Source organism: Anolis carolinensis, chromosome 5, assembly GCF_035594765.1.
Source record: "Anolis carolinensis isolate JA03-04 chromosome 5, rAnoCar3.1.pri, whole genome shotgun sequence".
Taxonomy (NCBI): domain Eukaryota; kingdom Metazoa; phylum Chordata; class Lepidosauria; order Squamata; family Dactyloidae; genus Anolis; species Anolis carolinensis.
The window spans coordinates 62,089,629-62,104,843 of record NC_085845.1 but is presented as its reverse complement, the minus strand read 5'-3'; the positions used below and the strand labels follow the sequence as shown (position 1 = coordinate 62,104,843).

General features: G+C 36.2%; 1 protein-coding gene across 3 annotated transcripts in view; it reads left to right on the top strand.

The window, feature by feature from the left end:
• The window catches only part of vegfc (vascular endothelial growth factor C), a 64,722-nt gene that overhangs the window by 34,167 nt on the left and 15,340 nt on the right, over nucleotides 1-15,215 (top strand). For 2 of the 3 annotated variants that reach the window (XM_003221641.4, XM_016994062.2), the window contains exons 2-6: nucleotides 3,946-4,165; nucleotides 7,357-7,547; nucleotides 11,694-11,845; nucleotides 14,076-14,185; nucleotides 14,486-14,819. In XM_003221641.4, coding sequence (XP_003221689.1) covers nucleotides 3,946-4,165; nucleotides 7,357-7,547; nucleotides 11,694-11,845; nucleotides 14,076-14,185; nucleotides 14,486-14,819 — 1,007 coding nt within the window. Of the gene's footprint in view, nucleotides 1-3,942; nucleotides 4,166-7,356; nucleotides 7,548-11,693; nucleotides 11,846-14,075; nucleotides 14,186-14,485; nucleotides 14,820-15,215 lie in introns of all 3 variants that reach the window. The other variant, XM_008111839.3, reaches the window with a different exon arrangement.

The following is a 15,215-nucleotide window of genomic DNA, read 5'->3' as shown; positions in this document are numbered from 1 at the left end:
GGGCCAAGGATAGCAAGTGTGGTTTAAACATCTTGTTTGGCCAAAAGTCTGCTCAACCTAAAATAGTTCAGCTAGGTCTGGAATCTTATTTAAAGTTTTCATTTTGGTGTTAGTAGATAACACACCAAATTTGGTGATTAAGTATGTGGATTGCTATGGCGTTCATTGCCAAACATTTTAAATGAGAATGTAGACATCCCAAAGGACCGTTCTGTCTCGTATTACATTCCTGCCTTTCTTCCTGCAAGCTCTGTATATGCAGGAATCCTTTGTTATAAATCACACTCTCTCCTGATCTTAATATATTTCAGTTAACCAGCTTGACCTGCATATAAATAAATTAACATAAAGATTTGTAGACATCACTTTTCTTTTAAAAATTGTCAACAAACTCTTTAAAATGAAATGTGCTGGCAACTATAATTTCAATAAATGCATTGCAATTTATTATTATATGTCATATAATTGGTTATGAGTTGTACACTCATCTAATATTAAAAACTTCGACCTTTAGATTAATAAGGAAGGGTATCAGAGTTAGCTTAAGGGGAAGAAAATCAGTGTGCAAAAAACTATATCACACTCTAGATTTTACTGATAGATTGAAAAAATGCATGATCATTTTTGATAGTTTTGGCAGTGGAGTATTTTTAAAACGGTGAATTTTTCAACACTGATTAGATTTTCCTCACTAAAGTGATCTGTCCAACTATCTCTCCATTCTATGATTTTCTTAAATTATAAATGGGACCACTACTGAAGACTAAAAAAAATGTTCATTTGATTTGTAAGCCGCTCTGAGTCCCCTCCGGGGTGAGAAGAGCAGGATATAAATGTAGTAAATAAATAAATAAAATAAATGTGAAATAAAATCCTTAGACACGTGTCAGAAACTGGATGAATCCATCTTGACTTAATCTTGAGAAGGAGTTTTATTGTTTATATTGTTTATATTGGTTTTATTGTATGGCTGTTTATTATATGTGACATTGGGCTTGTTCTCCATGTGAGCTGCCTCGAGTCCCCCTGAGGGAGATGGGAGCAAGATATAAAAATAAATTATTATTATTATTATTATTATTATTATTATTATTATTATTATTATTATTATTCCATAGTTGGATATAAGCCCTCTCATGTGTATCCAGCAACCGATATTTTGGAATGGTGACACATGCAACAGGATCTCTCCCAAAGACCTAAAATGTCAAGCAGGCTTATATAGGAGGACTTATTATCATCCCACCTTTCCCCCAAGATTGGTACTTGGTGGCTTACACATTAAAAATATTACAATTAAAACATGCAAAGAATTGAACTAAGAAGTATCTTAAAACATATACTTTGAAATTAGAAAATACCATTTAAAGCAATATTTCACTTATGTGAGGCTTAACCCGACCTGGTTATTTCATTTCACATTTTTTGTTTGGGGTAAAAATGTAGATGAAATATATTGAATTGTGTTTCTTTTTTGTGGTGAAAGAACCTGTCTCAATTCTTTTCATGTTTTTTTTTGCCTCTGGGACTACTGTTTTGGTTTTAAAGTTAATGTCCAGGAATACATCTCTTTCAGCAACTGACATAGAGCTTAATTGTGACACATGTATATTATAAAACATGATTTCACTGTTTTCTTCCCATTTGCCTTGTGATAAAAGTTACTCAGACAAATAACTTGCACATTAAGAAGTATTTGTACATTTAAAATATGGTATGGCTACTTCTCTTGTAAGGAGCCCCGGTGGCGAAGTGTGTTAAAGCACTGAGCTGCTGAACTTGCAGACCAAAAGGTCCCAGGTTCAAACCCCGGGAGCAGCGGGAGCGGCCGCTTTTAGCTCCAGCTTCTGCCAATCTAGCAGTTCGAAAACATGCCAATGTGAGTAGATCAATAGGTACCACTCCGGAGGGAAGGTAACGGCGTTCCATGCAGTCATGCCGGCCACATGACCTTGGAGGTGTCTACGGACAACGCCGGCTCTTCGGCTTAGAAATGGAGATGAGCACCAACCCCCAGAGTCAGACATGACTGGACTTAACGTCAGGGGAAACCTTTACTTTTACCTTTTACTTCTCTTGTACTAATTTTGAAAAAGATGGTGTACCAATCTGACTGATGGAAGCAGTATGATACAATATCTGGGACAATGTTTACATATTTTCTCTGAAACAGATGTGTGTGCTAAGTGTTCATGCATTAAGATGGATATTTAGGTGACTAAATATGTCTTCTAACAAAAAATCTTAATAGTTAATTATATTTGGTGAACTGAGATTTTCTGTTGCATACTTACTTTTTTGTCTAGATTGCAGAAGTTGTTGCCAACATTCCCTGATAACTAAGATTCATTAAATTATTATCCAGGCAGATTTGCAGTATTTGAGCCCTCCCCCCTTTACTATACTTGTTATGTTTTACAATTTTAAATAACTGTTTAATTCTACTTCTGACAACTTTATTTATTTTTGTGTTATGTTTTAAATTAATGGTTTGTGACTGCATAATACTGTACATACATAAGAATTCTGAACTCATTGATTTTATTGAAAACTGAGATTAAAATTTATGGCAGCAAAATATGGTGTCATGGCTGGCCTCAAAAAACACTATGTGATTGATGTAAAGAGACAGTTATGAAGAGGCTACTCTTTTTTCACATTTTCCTCTACAGGCTATCACAAAATTGAATGACACGTGAATAAGACTTCGTAGTGTAACTGCTTGTTTGATACAGCAGACTGATACTCTTCCCTGAAATGCCTGTATATACATTTGTTGGTGCTATATACATGAACACCAGTAACAACAATAACAATAGACTCAGTTTAAATAACAGGTTCTAAGAGTAAAAAGAAAGAGACACCTTAGAATATGAAGTAGGATTACTCAGATCAATCTCTCGCTTTAGAGCTTGGATCTATGTTCTTGCATTGGATTAAATGACTTTGTACACAATGGTGAAGCCCTACCTATTGAATAGTGTACAGAACTTGCTGATCTAGCTATTAAAGATATTTAAATTCCATGTCTGAGTTGTAATTTAACATCTTTCCTATATCCTGCTGCGTAGCTCTGCTCTGAAATCTGTTATCACTGTTAGGATAAAATGAGATTACTGCTTACACCTCTCATCTGCTTTCTTAAGACCTTCATACACATCCAGCATGCTCATCACAATATTTCACTTGGATGTTTTTGGACTCATCGCTATCATCATCTTCTTCTATTTATTTGAATCCCCCCCCCAAAGAAATTAAGTCTCAAAGTGGGTCACAATTTAAAAGAACAGTACAATTAAAAACATAATAAAATGACATCATTAAAATAAAATTACATCATTTACAGTATTAAATCAATAAAAACCATATCTTGCCATCTAATCTACCTCAGGAGCAAAATAGTTAAAATCTCATAAATTGCATAAACTAAGCTCCTTCAAAGTCAGACCTTCCTGTTCTGTTTTCTATTCTACAGTATATTCCCCATGATTTCATGAATTCATGATAGGTTTATTTCTCAAGGAAGGATCTCAGACCATTTAAATCATTAGCCCTAATCTTTTAACAAGTTATTGGAAAGTATCTCCCTGAATTGAATAATACCCGTTTTTAGTAACTGTGCATAGAAGTTCAGCGTAAGAGGCACTGGAAGAAAACTTTGTATTACAATTTATTTTTGTTATTAATGTTTGCTTAAACAAGTTCTAATGGGCGTATGTCTAGCCATTTCTTTGAGAAAAATGGGCAATATCAATTTATATCTTGATCATTTGTATCAATGATAAAGATCTGAGAAAGTAAAAATGGAGATCACTTCAACCTGAAGTCATTGTTTTCTTTATATAAGAATAATTTATCTTGCTAAACATTCAGGCAATTGTTTGATTAATATGTCTAAATATTTGTATAATGCAAAAAGTAATTATGCTCATGTTTTTAAAGCAGACTTACGCAAGCAAGGAGTTGGAGGAACAGTTACGATCAGTATCCAGTGTGGATGAACTCATGACAGTACTTTATCCAGAATATTGGAAAATGTTCAAATGTCAGCTGAGAAGAGGGAGCTGGCAACACAATAGAGAATTGCCCAGCTTCGATGCAAAATCAGAGGATTCAAATCCAATAAAATTTGCTGCAGCTCATTACAGTCCAGAGATCTTGAAAAGTAAGTATGAGGAATGTAACATCTATCTAATATTGTAAATCACAGTGTAAGAATATGTTAGTCCTTTCATTTGTGTTTTATCATTTGAGTACGCTAAAGAAAAATTGCTACAACTTATTAGATTAATACATTTTTTTTATAATCAGCATCTCAAATCTTCCTAATAGCAAGAGATGATATCAGAGTTTATAGCTTTCTGAGCTGTATTTAAAAATTACAGTGATGAATGTGCAACATCTGGATGCATATTCGTCCAGGTTAAAGTGTTTTGCAGGGCACATCAAGCAATTTAGGCAGACACTAGAGAGGGAGACTAAGCTAAGAGACTGCAGAGAATTTAAGGGATTGCTCTCTGGTGAACATTTTGGCATTTTGCCTGACAAATTGTTTAGATCAGATAGCTTGATAAAAATAGGAGTTAATGCTCCAGCTCCTCATACTACTCCTGATTATTTTTATTACAGAAATCAGTTATGAGACCCTCATATAGAAGACTGCTATCTAGTTTCAGTCTGGGTGGGGAGATATCTAGATTTATGTCTGTGGGAAGTGTTGAATGGTAAACGTCTGACTGGCAATAGCCCAGAATCCAAATTATTTTCATTCTGCTCTTGTTTGTTTTGTAATTTCTGTGCAGGCACATATATGGGTTCTGCACTTTAGCACCATTTGGGAAACTTTCTAGAGCTCAAGCCCAGGTGCTGAGATTCAGTGCCCACTCTCACCCTGACGTCAAGAGAAATGTTCTTCAAAATTGTTATTTGCCATAAAAGAAGAGAGTATACGTATGTTTTCCCCCATTTAGTTCTCTTTTGACCATTGTATAAGCAACATCTTGGACAATGTTCTGTAGTGAAATTGTTCTTCATTGAGTTTATGAACCTTTTGTGCTTTCACTTACACAAAGAGTTTCTGTATGTTTTTTATTTTATTTTAAGAGGATGGTCACTATGCACTTTGCATTTGGGATAGAGAGATGATTGCCCCTGCGTTTTCTTAATGCAGCTGGTCTCTCCTCTAAGGGCAGTTCCATACAGCCCTTTAACCCAGGAGCAGTCACATTTTATAAACGCACCTGTTCCCAGGTTCTAGTCAACATCACCCCAAAAAGTGTGTGCTTTTTTGGGAGGGGGTGTCCAGATGCCCTCCCAGAACCTTCTGGCAAAACAGGAAGACATCCCCCAGCCCCCTCCCAAAACCCTTAAAAAGTGTTTAAAAATAAAATAACTTCCCTGGCTACCATTAAAGTGCAACCGGAGCTCTCCTGGTGTGTAGGAATGACACACCAGGAGAAGGGGGTAGGAGAGATTTTCCTCCCCCCCCCTCCTTCTCCTGGCACATCATTCCTACATGCCAGGAGAGCTCCGGTTGCACTTTAATGATGGTCGGGTAAGTTGTTTTATTTTTAAACACTTTCCTGGTGGGTTTAGGAAGAGTGTTAGAGCTCTTTCCCATTTTCCAGGCTGAATCAGCCCGAAAAAATGCAGAGGGATATGCAGACCACGGGCTCAGAAGTCCCAGGACTTTTGAGGGACAGTCCAGACTCTGTCTACAGCAGGGAAGACGCAGGTCTTTCAAGAAGACTGTCTTTCCCTCTAACAAATTATTTCAGCACAAAGCAGGGTTTTCATACTTTGTTCCGAATGCAGCCTCATTTACGTGTGGCATTGTTTAGACATCCCATGGGAAAATGCAGGAGGGCATGCACTTTAGGTACTGTTTGGATGCGCCTTCAGAAGTATTAAGACTGGGAGTAAATTTCAGACTCATGGCCAAAAATTTGTCTAATCTATTCATAGAATTGTGGTTATTGCTGCTTAATCACAATTAAGGGAGCCAGCAGTGCATATTGGGACACCAGTTAGGGAGTGTCAGTGCCCATTGATTGAGCCTATGATGTTGGGGCACTCTTGCTGGTGTCCTGTTACACATCTTTATAATTAATTTACAAAGTTTCTTAGTGGAGTTACTATGTAGCTAGCTACATATACATAAAGAAAATTTGGAGTAATGTGTGACTTTAGTTAATACTGTTCGAGGCTGCTTTCACTCGAATCAGCTCTGTACATCATTTAACCACCACTGAGCTGATTCATTTTTCCCTTCAGGCCAACTCGTCAGTCTAAATGTGCACTTGGAAGTGACAATGTGGACTGATATTATTTGTCAGACTCTCCTCAATTTTTTTTTCATTCTCATTGTGTCAACAGCCAGTCTGTCCTATGTGTGCCTGCACAGAGATCATGAAGAATAAGAACAGGTTGCTTACCTGTAACTAATGTTCTTCAAGTGATCATCTGTGAAGTCACACAATTCCTCCTCCTTCCCCACTGCAGGTAACTCCCTTCCTTTGGTGGGATATTCCCATGCCAGTCAAGAAGGAAATAATTTTACATAATCCCCCGAGGATTATGTAATAGTGAAATCTCTCCTTTTGGAGAGTAGAAGCATGAGTTTCAGCTCTTAGACTTGAGCTCTAGAAATTTCCAGGATGGAATACATGTTCAGACCCATTTTTGTGACTGCATATATGACCACTCAAAGAACACAAGTCAAAGGTAAGCAACATGTCTGAAGACCTTTTTCAATAAAGCTGTATCTACAGTTGCTACAGCCTTGTTGTAGATCAATTCAGTAACCAACCATAAGTGCTACAACAGAGAAAATATTTAGTTAGTTATTACAAATTAATATGTAATCCCTCATCTCTGAAGACCCAGGGTATTTCTTTCTCTCTTTGACACTCCCTCTTTTCTTTTCCTTTTTTGCCTTTGGCACCTTTTTTAGTTTCTGTGGATTGTCCTCTGCTAACTTCCTCCAAGCTTTCTTGAAATTGTTTTCTTATTACCTTCCTTTTTCTTCTTCTCAAACTTCTACTCCTTCTACCAGCCCACATATCCCCTCCGCATGCCTCACTCTATTTTCGAGCAGTCACTTGAACTAACTGAATATCTGCTCTCCCTCACAAGAAATTTATCTTGGTGAATCAAGTATATTAGTCTTAAAAGGAATTCTAGTCATAAATTGTATAAGTAGAGGTTTGTACCTTCAGCAATGTGCACTTAAGCAAAATAAGTGTCAAAACAATCTTATTTCATAACCAAATGTCAACTAATTTTAGGGGAACCTTGATTTTGAACTATTAAAAAACCCTACTTTATAACCTATGAGCTTTCCCTATAACTTGGCAGGTATTGATAATGAGTGGAGGAAAACTCAATGCATGCCACGTGAGGTATGTGTAGATGTGGGGAAAGAATCTGGAGCAACAACAAACACCTTCTTTAAACCTCCATGTGTGTCCATCTACAGATGTGGAGGTTGCTGTAATAGTGAAGGGCTGCAGTGTATGAATGTCAGCACAAGCTACGTCAGCAAAACGGTAAGTTGCTACTGTTTTGCATTTACTTTTTTGTTTAAATGTTTGCATATCATTCTAATATTTATTGCTGTTTTGATGTATTTAAAGGGAGTATTATTTTAGGTTGTGTAACTGTAAAGTATAGCATGAGCATATTTGGCCTTAGTATGTGATATGTTTATCGCAATTGATTACATGCGACACAAATCTGCATATATAATTTACTAGAAAAGGGAAAATGCAAAGAGTAGTATACATGTGAAGATTTTAGTGCACACAAATGACCCTAAGCATCTTCTGTTCCCTCAATATGATGGCATGATTTTAATGTAATGCTTTAAAATGTTTATGTCTGTTTTTAATCTAATGTAATTTTAATTTCTGTATTATATGTTTTTAAGGCGTTGAATTATTGCCTCCATGTAAGCCTCCTTGAGTCCCCTTCAAGGTAGAGAAAGGCGTGGTAGAAATAGAACAAATAAATAAATAAACAATAGACAAGTGAAATAGGATAAATTGGGTAGCTGTACAATATTTACTTGGAAACAAATGCAATGAGGCTTACTCCCTAGCACAAGAATGAGAACTTATTGGCCCTCTAGATGCAACCCTAGCCAATTTAACGAGTGTTAAGGAATGCTAAAAATTGCTGTTATGTTACACCTGAAAGGAAATACAGTTTCCACTCTTGTGTTTAGGGTTGTATTCTAAAATTACAGAAATTAATCTCTCTATTTAGCAAGATCGCAAGTACTACCTTTATGGCATTACTAGGATGGATCAAAACATGTCTAATACTGCTGAACAAAGACTTCAGATATCTTCCCCAAGAAGAGAAGGATTGACCTGAAGCAACAAATAATTACAGTTTCAATACTGAGATATTGAGCAGGACAATGATAAAAAGAACAAAGGTTTCCCAAACAATACCTTCTCAAAAGAATTCACTGAGGATACTAGCTAGCAAACTACCCAATTCCTTAGTGATTTTTCCATAGATTCTACATTTGGATTTTCATAGGAATTTAGTTGGCTACTGTGATAGTCAAGATGCTGGACTAGATAGACCATTGGTTGCTCAAATACAGCTCTTATTGTGTCCTTTTGTTTACTATGGAAAAATTACATAAGTAGCTTGTAAAAAGCCAAAAGGACTGAAGTTATTTTAGCTATATTTAACAACTTTCAAATATACTTTGCTTCATTTTCCATAAACACAATAGATGCCAGGATGTGGCTGGGGATTGTCTTTCCACTTGGTCTTTTAGGATATTTCATTAGACTCTTGTCAGTGAACATTTTGCTCACATAAGAACATGTTATTTATTTTAGTATGTTGAATGTTCATAAGCTTAACAGCATCAGCACAGTCAGCAGTAAAAGTAGCCACACCTTAAGCCTCCTCAAATTTATCACAAATCACCCCATTAAACTAGTACTTTATATAGTTGAATGAATAAAGAATCTCAAAAATTTTAAGTAAAAGTTTCTTTATTGACCTTCATTTATTAAAATTTGATCCATATGCATTACATTTTCAGGCTTATCTCTGCAACTGTGGTTAGTTACTAGGGAAAAATTAATCTTGGCTAGGAATTTTCAGATTGATATAGAAGTTCACAATGATCCCTGAACTCAGTGTGGAACAATTTTCCTACTGAGATTTTCATATCCTTGTGTCATTCAGATCACTACAAAGATAAAAATATTTGTGTCCATGGCGTCCATCAAGGACTCAGTGGGGAATACATTTCTCAGAATAGTTGGAGAGTATTTTCTCACAGACATAATCAGACGGCTTTAATAGGCTTGCAGCAGTTGACTTACCATACATTATGTTCACACACACACTTTGGAGATACATGATTTAGTGGAATGCTTGAGTCATTTGTGAAATATGGGTCTGTTTTTCTCAAGCATTTTTATCGTTCAATACAATAACATTGGTGATTTAGTAAGTGTTATCACCATTGATGTATATATTAAAAACTGTTCCGAATTCTCTTTTAAAATATTTTGGTTTTTCATGTTTTTGCACTACATCTTGGTTTTATTGACAAAGTATGCAGAATATACATAAGTAGCAGAGATTAACTTATTCTTTCAATTTATAGAGTACTTTTGAGTTTTTTTATGTTAGTACTTTATTTGGGAAAGAACAATCCAATTATGCTGAGCACTTTTGATTCCATAGATTTCAGCAGACAGATATAGTCAAGATGGGTAGATTAAACAGAATGATCCATTATGCTAATCAGATTTTTTATCTATGTTTTAAATATGTTTATTTCCATCAAACAGTTTGTTTAGAGCTGTAAAGTATTAACTTCTGATAATACACTGATTTTACACTGGAGCAGTAAAAAAAAAGATGGACAGTTTACTTTATATGATATTTTAAGAAGAGTGTGACAGAAAGGCTGGACAGGAAAATATAAAATAAATAGAGGGATTTAACATAGACTCTCTGGGAGAAAGATTATGTTTAAAAGTGCTATTCAAAGTTATTTATTTATTTCGTATCAAAAGCATTGCATAAATTAGTATAAAACTGATAAAAAATAGAAGGAGCACAAGTGGCTAAATATCTTTTGACCAAAAATGGGTAACCATGGTCACATTGTCTGTACCCTCAAACAATTCTTCCTCTGCACATGAGACGGGACACTGTGGACAAGCATACAGATGTGGAGTTGTCTGCTCTGCTCCACAGTCGCACAAAGTGGAGGATTGTTTTAGGTAGTGCCATTTTGTCAGGTTGTCTTTTGATCTGCCTACTCCACTTCTGAGTCTATTCAGGGACTTCCAAGTTACCCATTCTTGGTTTGCCCCTGAAGGCAGACCTTCGTGAGAGGCCATCCTACTGGAATGTCCTGGCTTAGCTGCCCAGAGGGACGCCCTTGCTGTTGCTAGGGGGTGGAGGGGGAGAGAAGGTCCTTGTATTGTTCTGGCCCACAAGGTCCTTGTATTGATGATGGCCCACATGCCACAGGCTGTGGATCTCAGGCATGTTTCTCTCAAGGAAGAATTTTGACCGAGAATAAATATAGTACCAGTTACTGACACATCAGGGGAGGGGATTGCTGATCCCTCACTTCAGATGCAATATTAAATCTCCTACAGTGTGTTTGTATGCATGTGCAGTCACCAGATTCCCCCAACACTAAATAGCCTTTACATCCAAAAAGCTCGAGCACCCTGATATAGAAGAATCAAATAAGGTACTGTACTATATGTGTGAACTATCTGCAAGGGTTTCAGCATTACATTGAAAAAAGTAGATATAATCATTAATATAAATAAAGTATATCTATGGCAGTTCCTTCATATTATATAACCAACATACACAAACCAGAATGTGAATATGCTTAGAGGATCATGTTACCCAGGAAATGAGTCATGCTTTCACATATTTTCTTTGCTTGCATTGTATAACCCTTGGTCATGGGTGCACCACAACCCATCCATCCTATATACAAACCTATGCACACTAAATTATATTTCTAACTGGCTAGAATTATTTTTGCTTGTGAGTGGTATGGTAGACCCCCATCAGTGAAAGATCTGGAATGCTTTTCTGCAGTGTGCCATCTGCTGCATCATTTGCCACCAATAAAGTTTATACTGTCAGGGTTATCTGTGACCCATATAAATGAATGTCTCTTGTAGACAGTGAGTGAATTCAGTTTTAGAAGAGGTCACAATAAATGGCAGTGTTTATACAACCCTGTCAGTTCAGATTGTGTATTAGCCACAATGGACAAAATGAAAAATCCCCCCCCCCCACTCCTTTTTAGGTGTAATACAACATATCTGAAGCACACTGTAATTTGCCTGGCTAAGTTCTATAGTTTTTCTTCTATCTGAGTAAGCATTTGTCATTCATTCTCATTGGGAATTTATGTATATTATTGTAGTTTTAACCAGTCCTATCACAGGAGCGTACCTTTGTTCATTTTTACAATCAAACCCCACACAGAAAGTATTGCTTGACCTTTCCTACCACAGTTTATTGGAGTAGAGGGGAAAAAATTCAGGATTTTGCATAAAGCAATGAAGACTAAAAGCATCAAATAATGTATTTGATGAAGCATTATCTTCAGGTTGAGATTTTACAGTCTTGAATTGTAAAGCTTTATTCTTGTTGTTCTCTTCCATTTTCTATAGTTGTTTGAAATAACCGTGCCACTGTCACATGGTCCAAAACCTATAACAATTAGTTTTGCCAATCATACATCATGTCGGTGCATGTCCAAGCTGGATGTCTACAGACAGGTTCACTCAATCATTAGGCGCTCCTTACCCATGACACAACCACAGTAAGTATTGGACTTTTTCTAGAAAAAATATCTAAAACAGGGTTAATATTTTGTATGGATTTTTTAACTCTAAAGCAAACCAGTGACTGAAATGTTTTTTTAAAAGTTAAATATATTGTTAATTTATAGGGGGAATTAGTAGAAAAGAATTGTAAATTTAGTTGCACGGTTTATAATGTGGCTTGTTTTATGCAAAGACTCATGCACAGATAGGTATAATCAAAATTAATAAATTGTCATTTTGTCATGGAAAATTGTTGGAGTGCAGAACTATAGTGAAATTATTTAGTAAAACTAGAAAATTAAGGCAAACAATTGTTTGGCTTTGCTTTATTTGAAGAATGACTGTGAATAGCTTTAAATTCAACAACTTTCAGTTCAGCAGTCATTATTCATCACTGAATATGAATATGAACTTAGCTTAGTATCCCTAAATGAATGGGCTCAAGTCTTTGGCAGAAAATTCTGATTGATCTAGCCCTCAGTATTTGAAGACAGAGGTCTTTGTTTTGCTCTTAATCCCAACTAGTGTAGAGCCATGGAGTCAACTGGGTTTATATTTTTGTTGATTCACCATTTATTCAATGGCTCTACTCTGATTCAGACTAATCAACATGATGCCAACCATAATTTTTGTGAAATGTCCAATTTTCTAATCGGATCTTGATACACAAACTAGAAATAACTCATGCAGTGTGGATTTCCAAATTCCCACTAATCTAGTAGTGCCATGAACTCAATAGGATATGTGGGAAATTATGTTAACAGAACTCCCCATACAAGTACAGTCCTCTTGAGAAATTCTTTTTGGAACTTTAGAATGTGGCCTGGATTCCGGGTCTCATATTTTGAATTGCACCATCTGCTTTACAGAGATACTGGCTAGACGCAAACTATTAAAAGTAAAACATTCCTTTACATCTATTAGTTTGTAAGATTTTTTGTCCTTAATAGACTTTCTTTTCTGGTCATATCTGATCTCACCAGTTGCTTGTGTAACATTATTTTTTCTAAATACATTAGTAGTAGTAGTACTAGTAGTACTACTACTAGTAGTAGTAGTAGTTGGTGGTGGTATATTTATACCCCACTTTTTCTTTGCCAAAGGAGTTAAAATATGTGAGTAAATTGCATTCAGATTCCTTGACATCCTCATTTAAAAGAACAAAATATTAGTCACTTAACACATTGGCCTTGGATCTAGCAGTGTTCTGTGGTGCTGCAAACATATTGTTTGAAGCATTGCATTTAGGAGCTCTATTGGAGCCCCCAGATGGCGCAGTGGACTAAGTGACTTGAAGGTTGGGTTGCTGACCTGAAAGCTGCCAGGTTCGAATCCCACCTGGGGAGAGTGTGGATGAGCTCCCTCTATCAGCTCCAGCTCCATGCGGGGACATGAGAGAAGCCTCCCACAAGGATGGTAAAAACATCAAAACATCTGGGCGTCCCCTGGGCAACGTCCTTGCAGACGGCCAATTCTCTCACTCCAGAAGCAACTCCGGTTGCTCCTGACACAAAAAAAAAAGGAGCTCTATTGAAGAATATTGATCATCAGTTCAAGATAGAGATAAGGAACAGAGAACTGGAATCAGCTTTGTCTGCTCATTTCAAGCAATAGAGAAATGCTTGTGTTGCTTATGTTGGAATATATGAATACAGTCACAACAGTGATGTGTAGTGTTACAGCATGGAGATGTGTGCCTGAAGCATCAATTTGTGCTTGTTTTGCATACATCTAGAAAATATGCAACATGGGGAACAGCTTTGTAAACCTGCTGCCTTTGCTAAACTGAGACAAATGTATTTAACATTCTTAATAACCCATCTCCATTTGGAAAGATGTTGAATGAATAATGCCAATGTTGACTATTCGGTATCTAACTTCTTCCTTGTAATGGTTTTATGACTTACTGAATGTTTGTCAGAACAGATCTGTTTTTCCATTGGAAACTTTTTAGTAAAACAAAGCATGGCATTTTCATTATGTAGTGTACTAAATCACTGCCGGTGTCATGTTATGTATTCTGGCTTAGATTAAATTGGCTATTCATAACTTAGGAAACTTTTTTCCAGCTCTGGAAAATGCAGACTGCAACAGAATGCATTGAATGTAAATAATGCCAGCACTTCATAGTGTTAGATTTACGTATTGCAGTGTTTGTGATCCATGTACAGAAGCAATTGTCTTGCATTTTCATTGTAATAAATCAATAGTATGTTTTATTCCTAGGTGTAATGTGGCAAACAAAACATGTCCCAAAAACCATATCTGGAATAATCACATTTGCAGATGTCTGGCACAACATGAATTTAGTTTCTCGTCCTACCTTGGTGATACTGGTAAGCAGATATGCTTTAGAAGTTTGCATGCTCTTACTTAGTCTTTTATTTTGCTCTTATAAAACGAAACCCAGACAAACTTCCTAATATTCTTCTTTAATCATTTAAAATTACCACTTTATAGAATAGGGCAAATTAATGTTTATTTGCACACTTCACTTTATGGATAACAAATTGATTTAGATATGTGTAAGATATAATTCACGAGCTCCAAACTGTGGAAGTAGCCAATGTGTTTTCCGGTTTTTGTAAAGCCTGGAAGATAATTTATTTTTATCCAATCATGCTGTATGCTCATAGATGCTGCTGAAGGATACCATGATATCTGTGGACCTAATAAGGAACTTGATGAAGAAACCTGTCAGTGTGTCTGCAAAGGCGGAGTGAGGCCTTCCACCTGTGGACCACACAAAGAATTAGACAGAACATCATGCCAGTGCACATGTAAAAACAAACTGCTGCCAAGCTCATGTGGATCCAACAAGGAATTTGATGAAGAAAAATGCCAGTGCATATGTAAAAGAACATGTCCTAGACATCAGCCATTAAACCCTGCAAAATGTATTTGTGAATGTGTAGAATCTCCAAACAAGTGTTTTTTAAAAGGAAAAAGATTTCATCACCAAACATGCAGGTAAGCGGAATAACTGTGATGCTTATTGTAGTCATGCATTTGTTTTATTAAATACTCTTTTCACTAGAAAGCATTGGGCACAGTTTCACAGATTTCTCAAATTTATTCATCACACTGTATACTTAGTCTCTGGCAGATGGGTCTGACACATATCAAAGCAAAACAGTGTATAAAATGCTTCGCTAGTTTGAAGCTATTTTTTCTACATTTGTTTTGTGTCCTGAAGAGAAAATTGTGTTTAATCCATTCACTCAACATAGATGCTTAGACTGTTTAGATCATTTCTATATGGGAGTATCATACCAGTTCCTAAAGGTCACTGAATGCAGACCTATGCCAAAACCTTTGAAACTCTTTACATTTTGCCCACCAAATATCTCATTTCCTGTTATCACA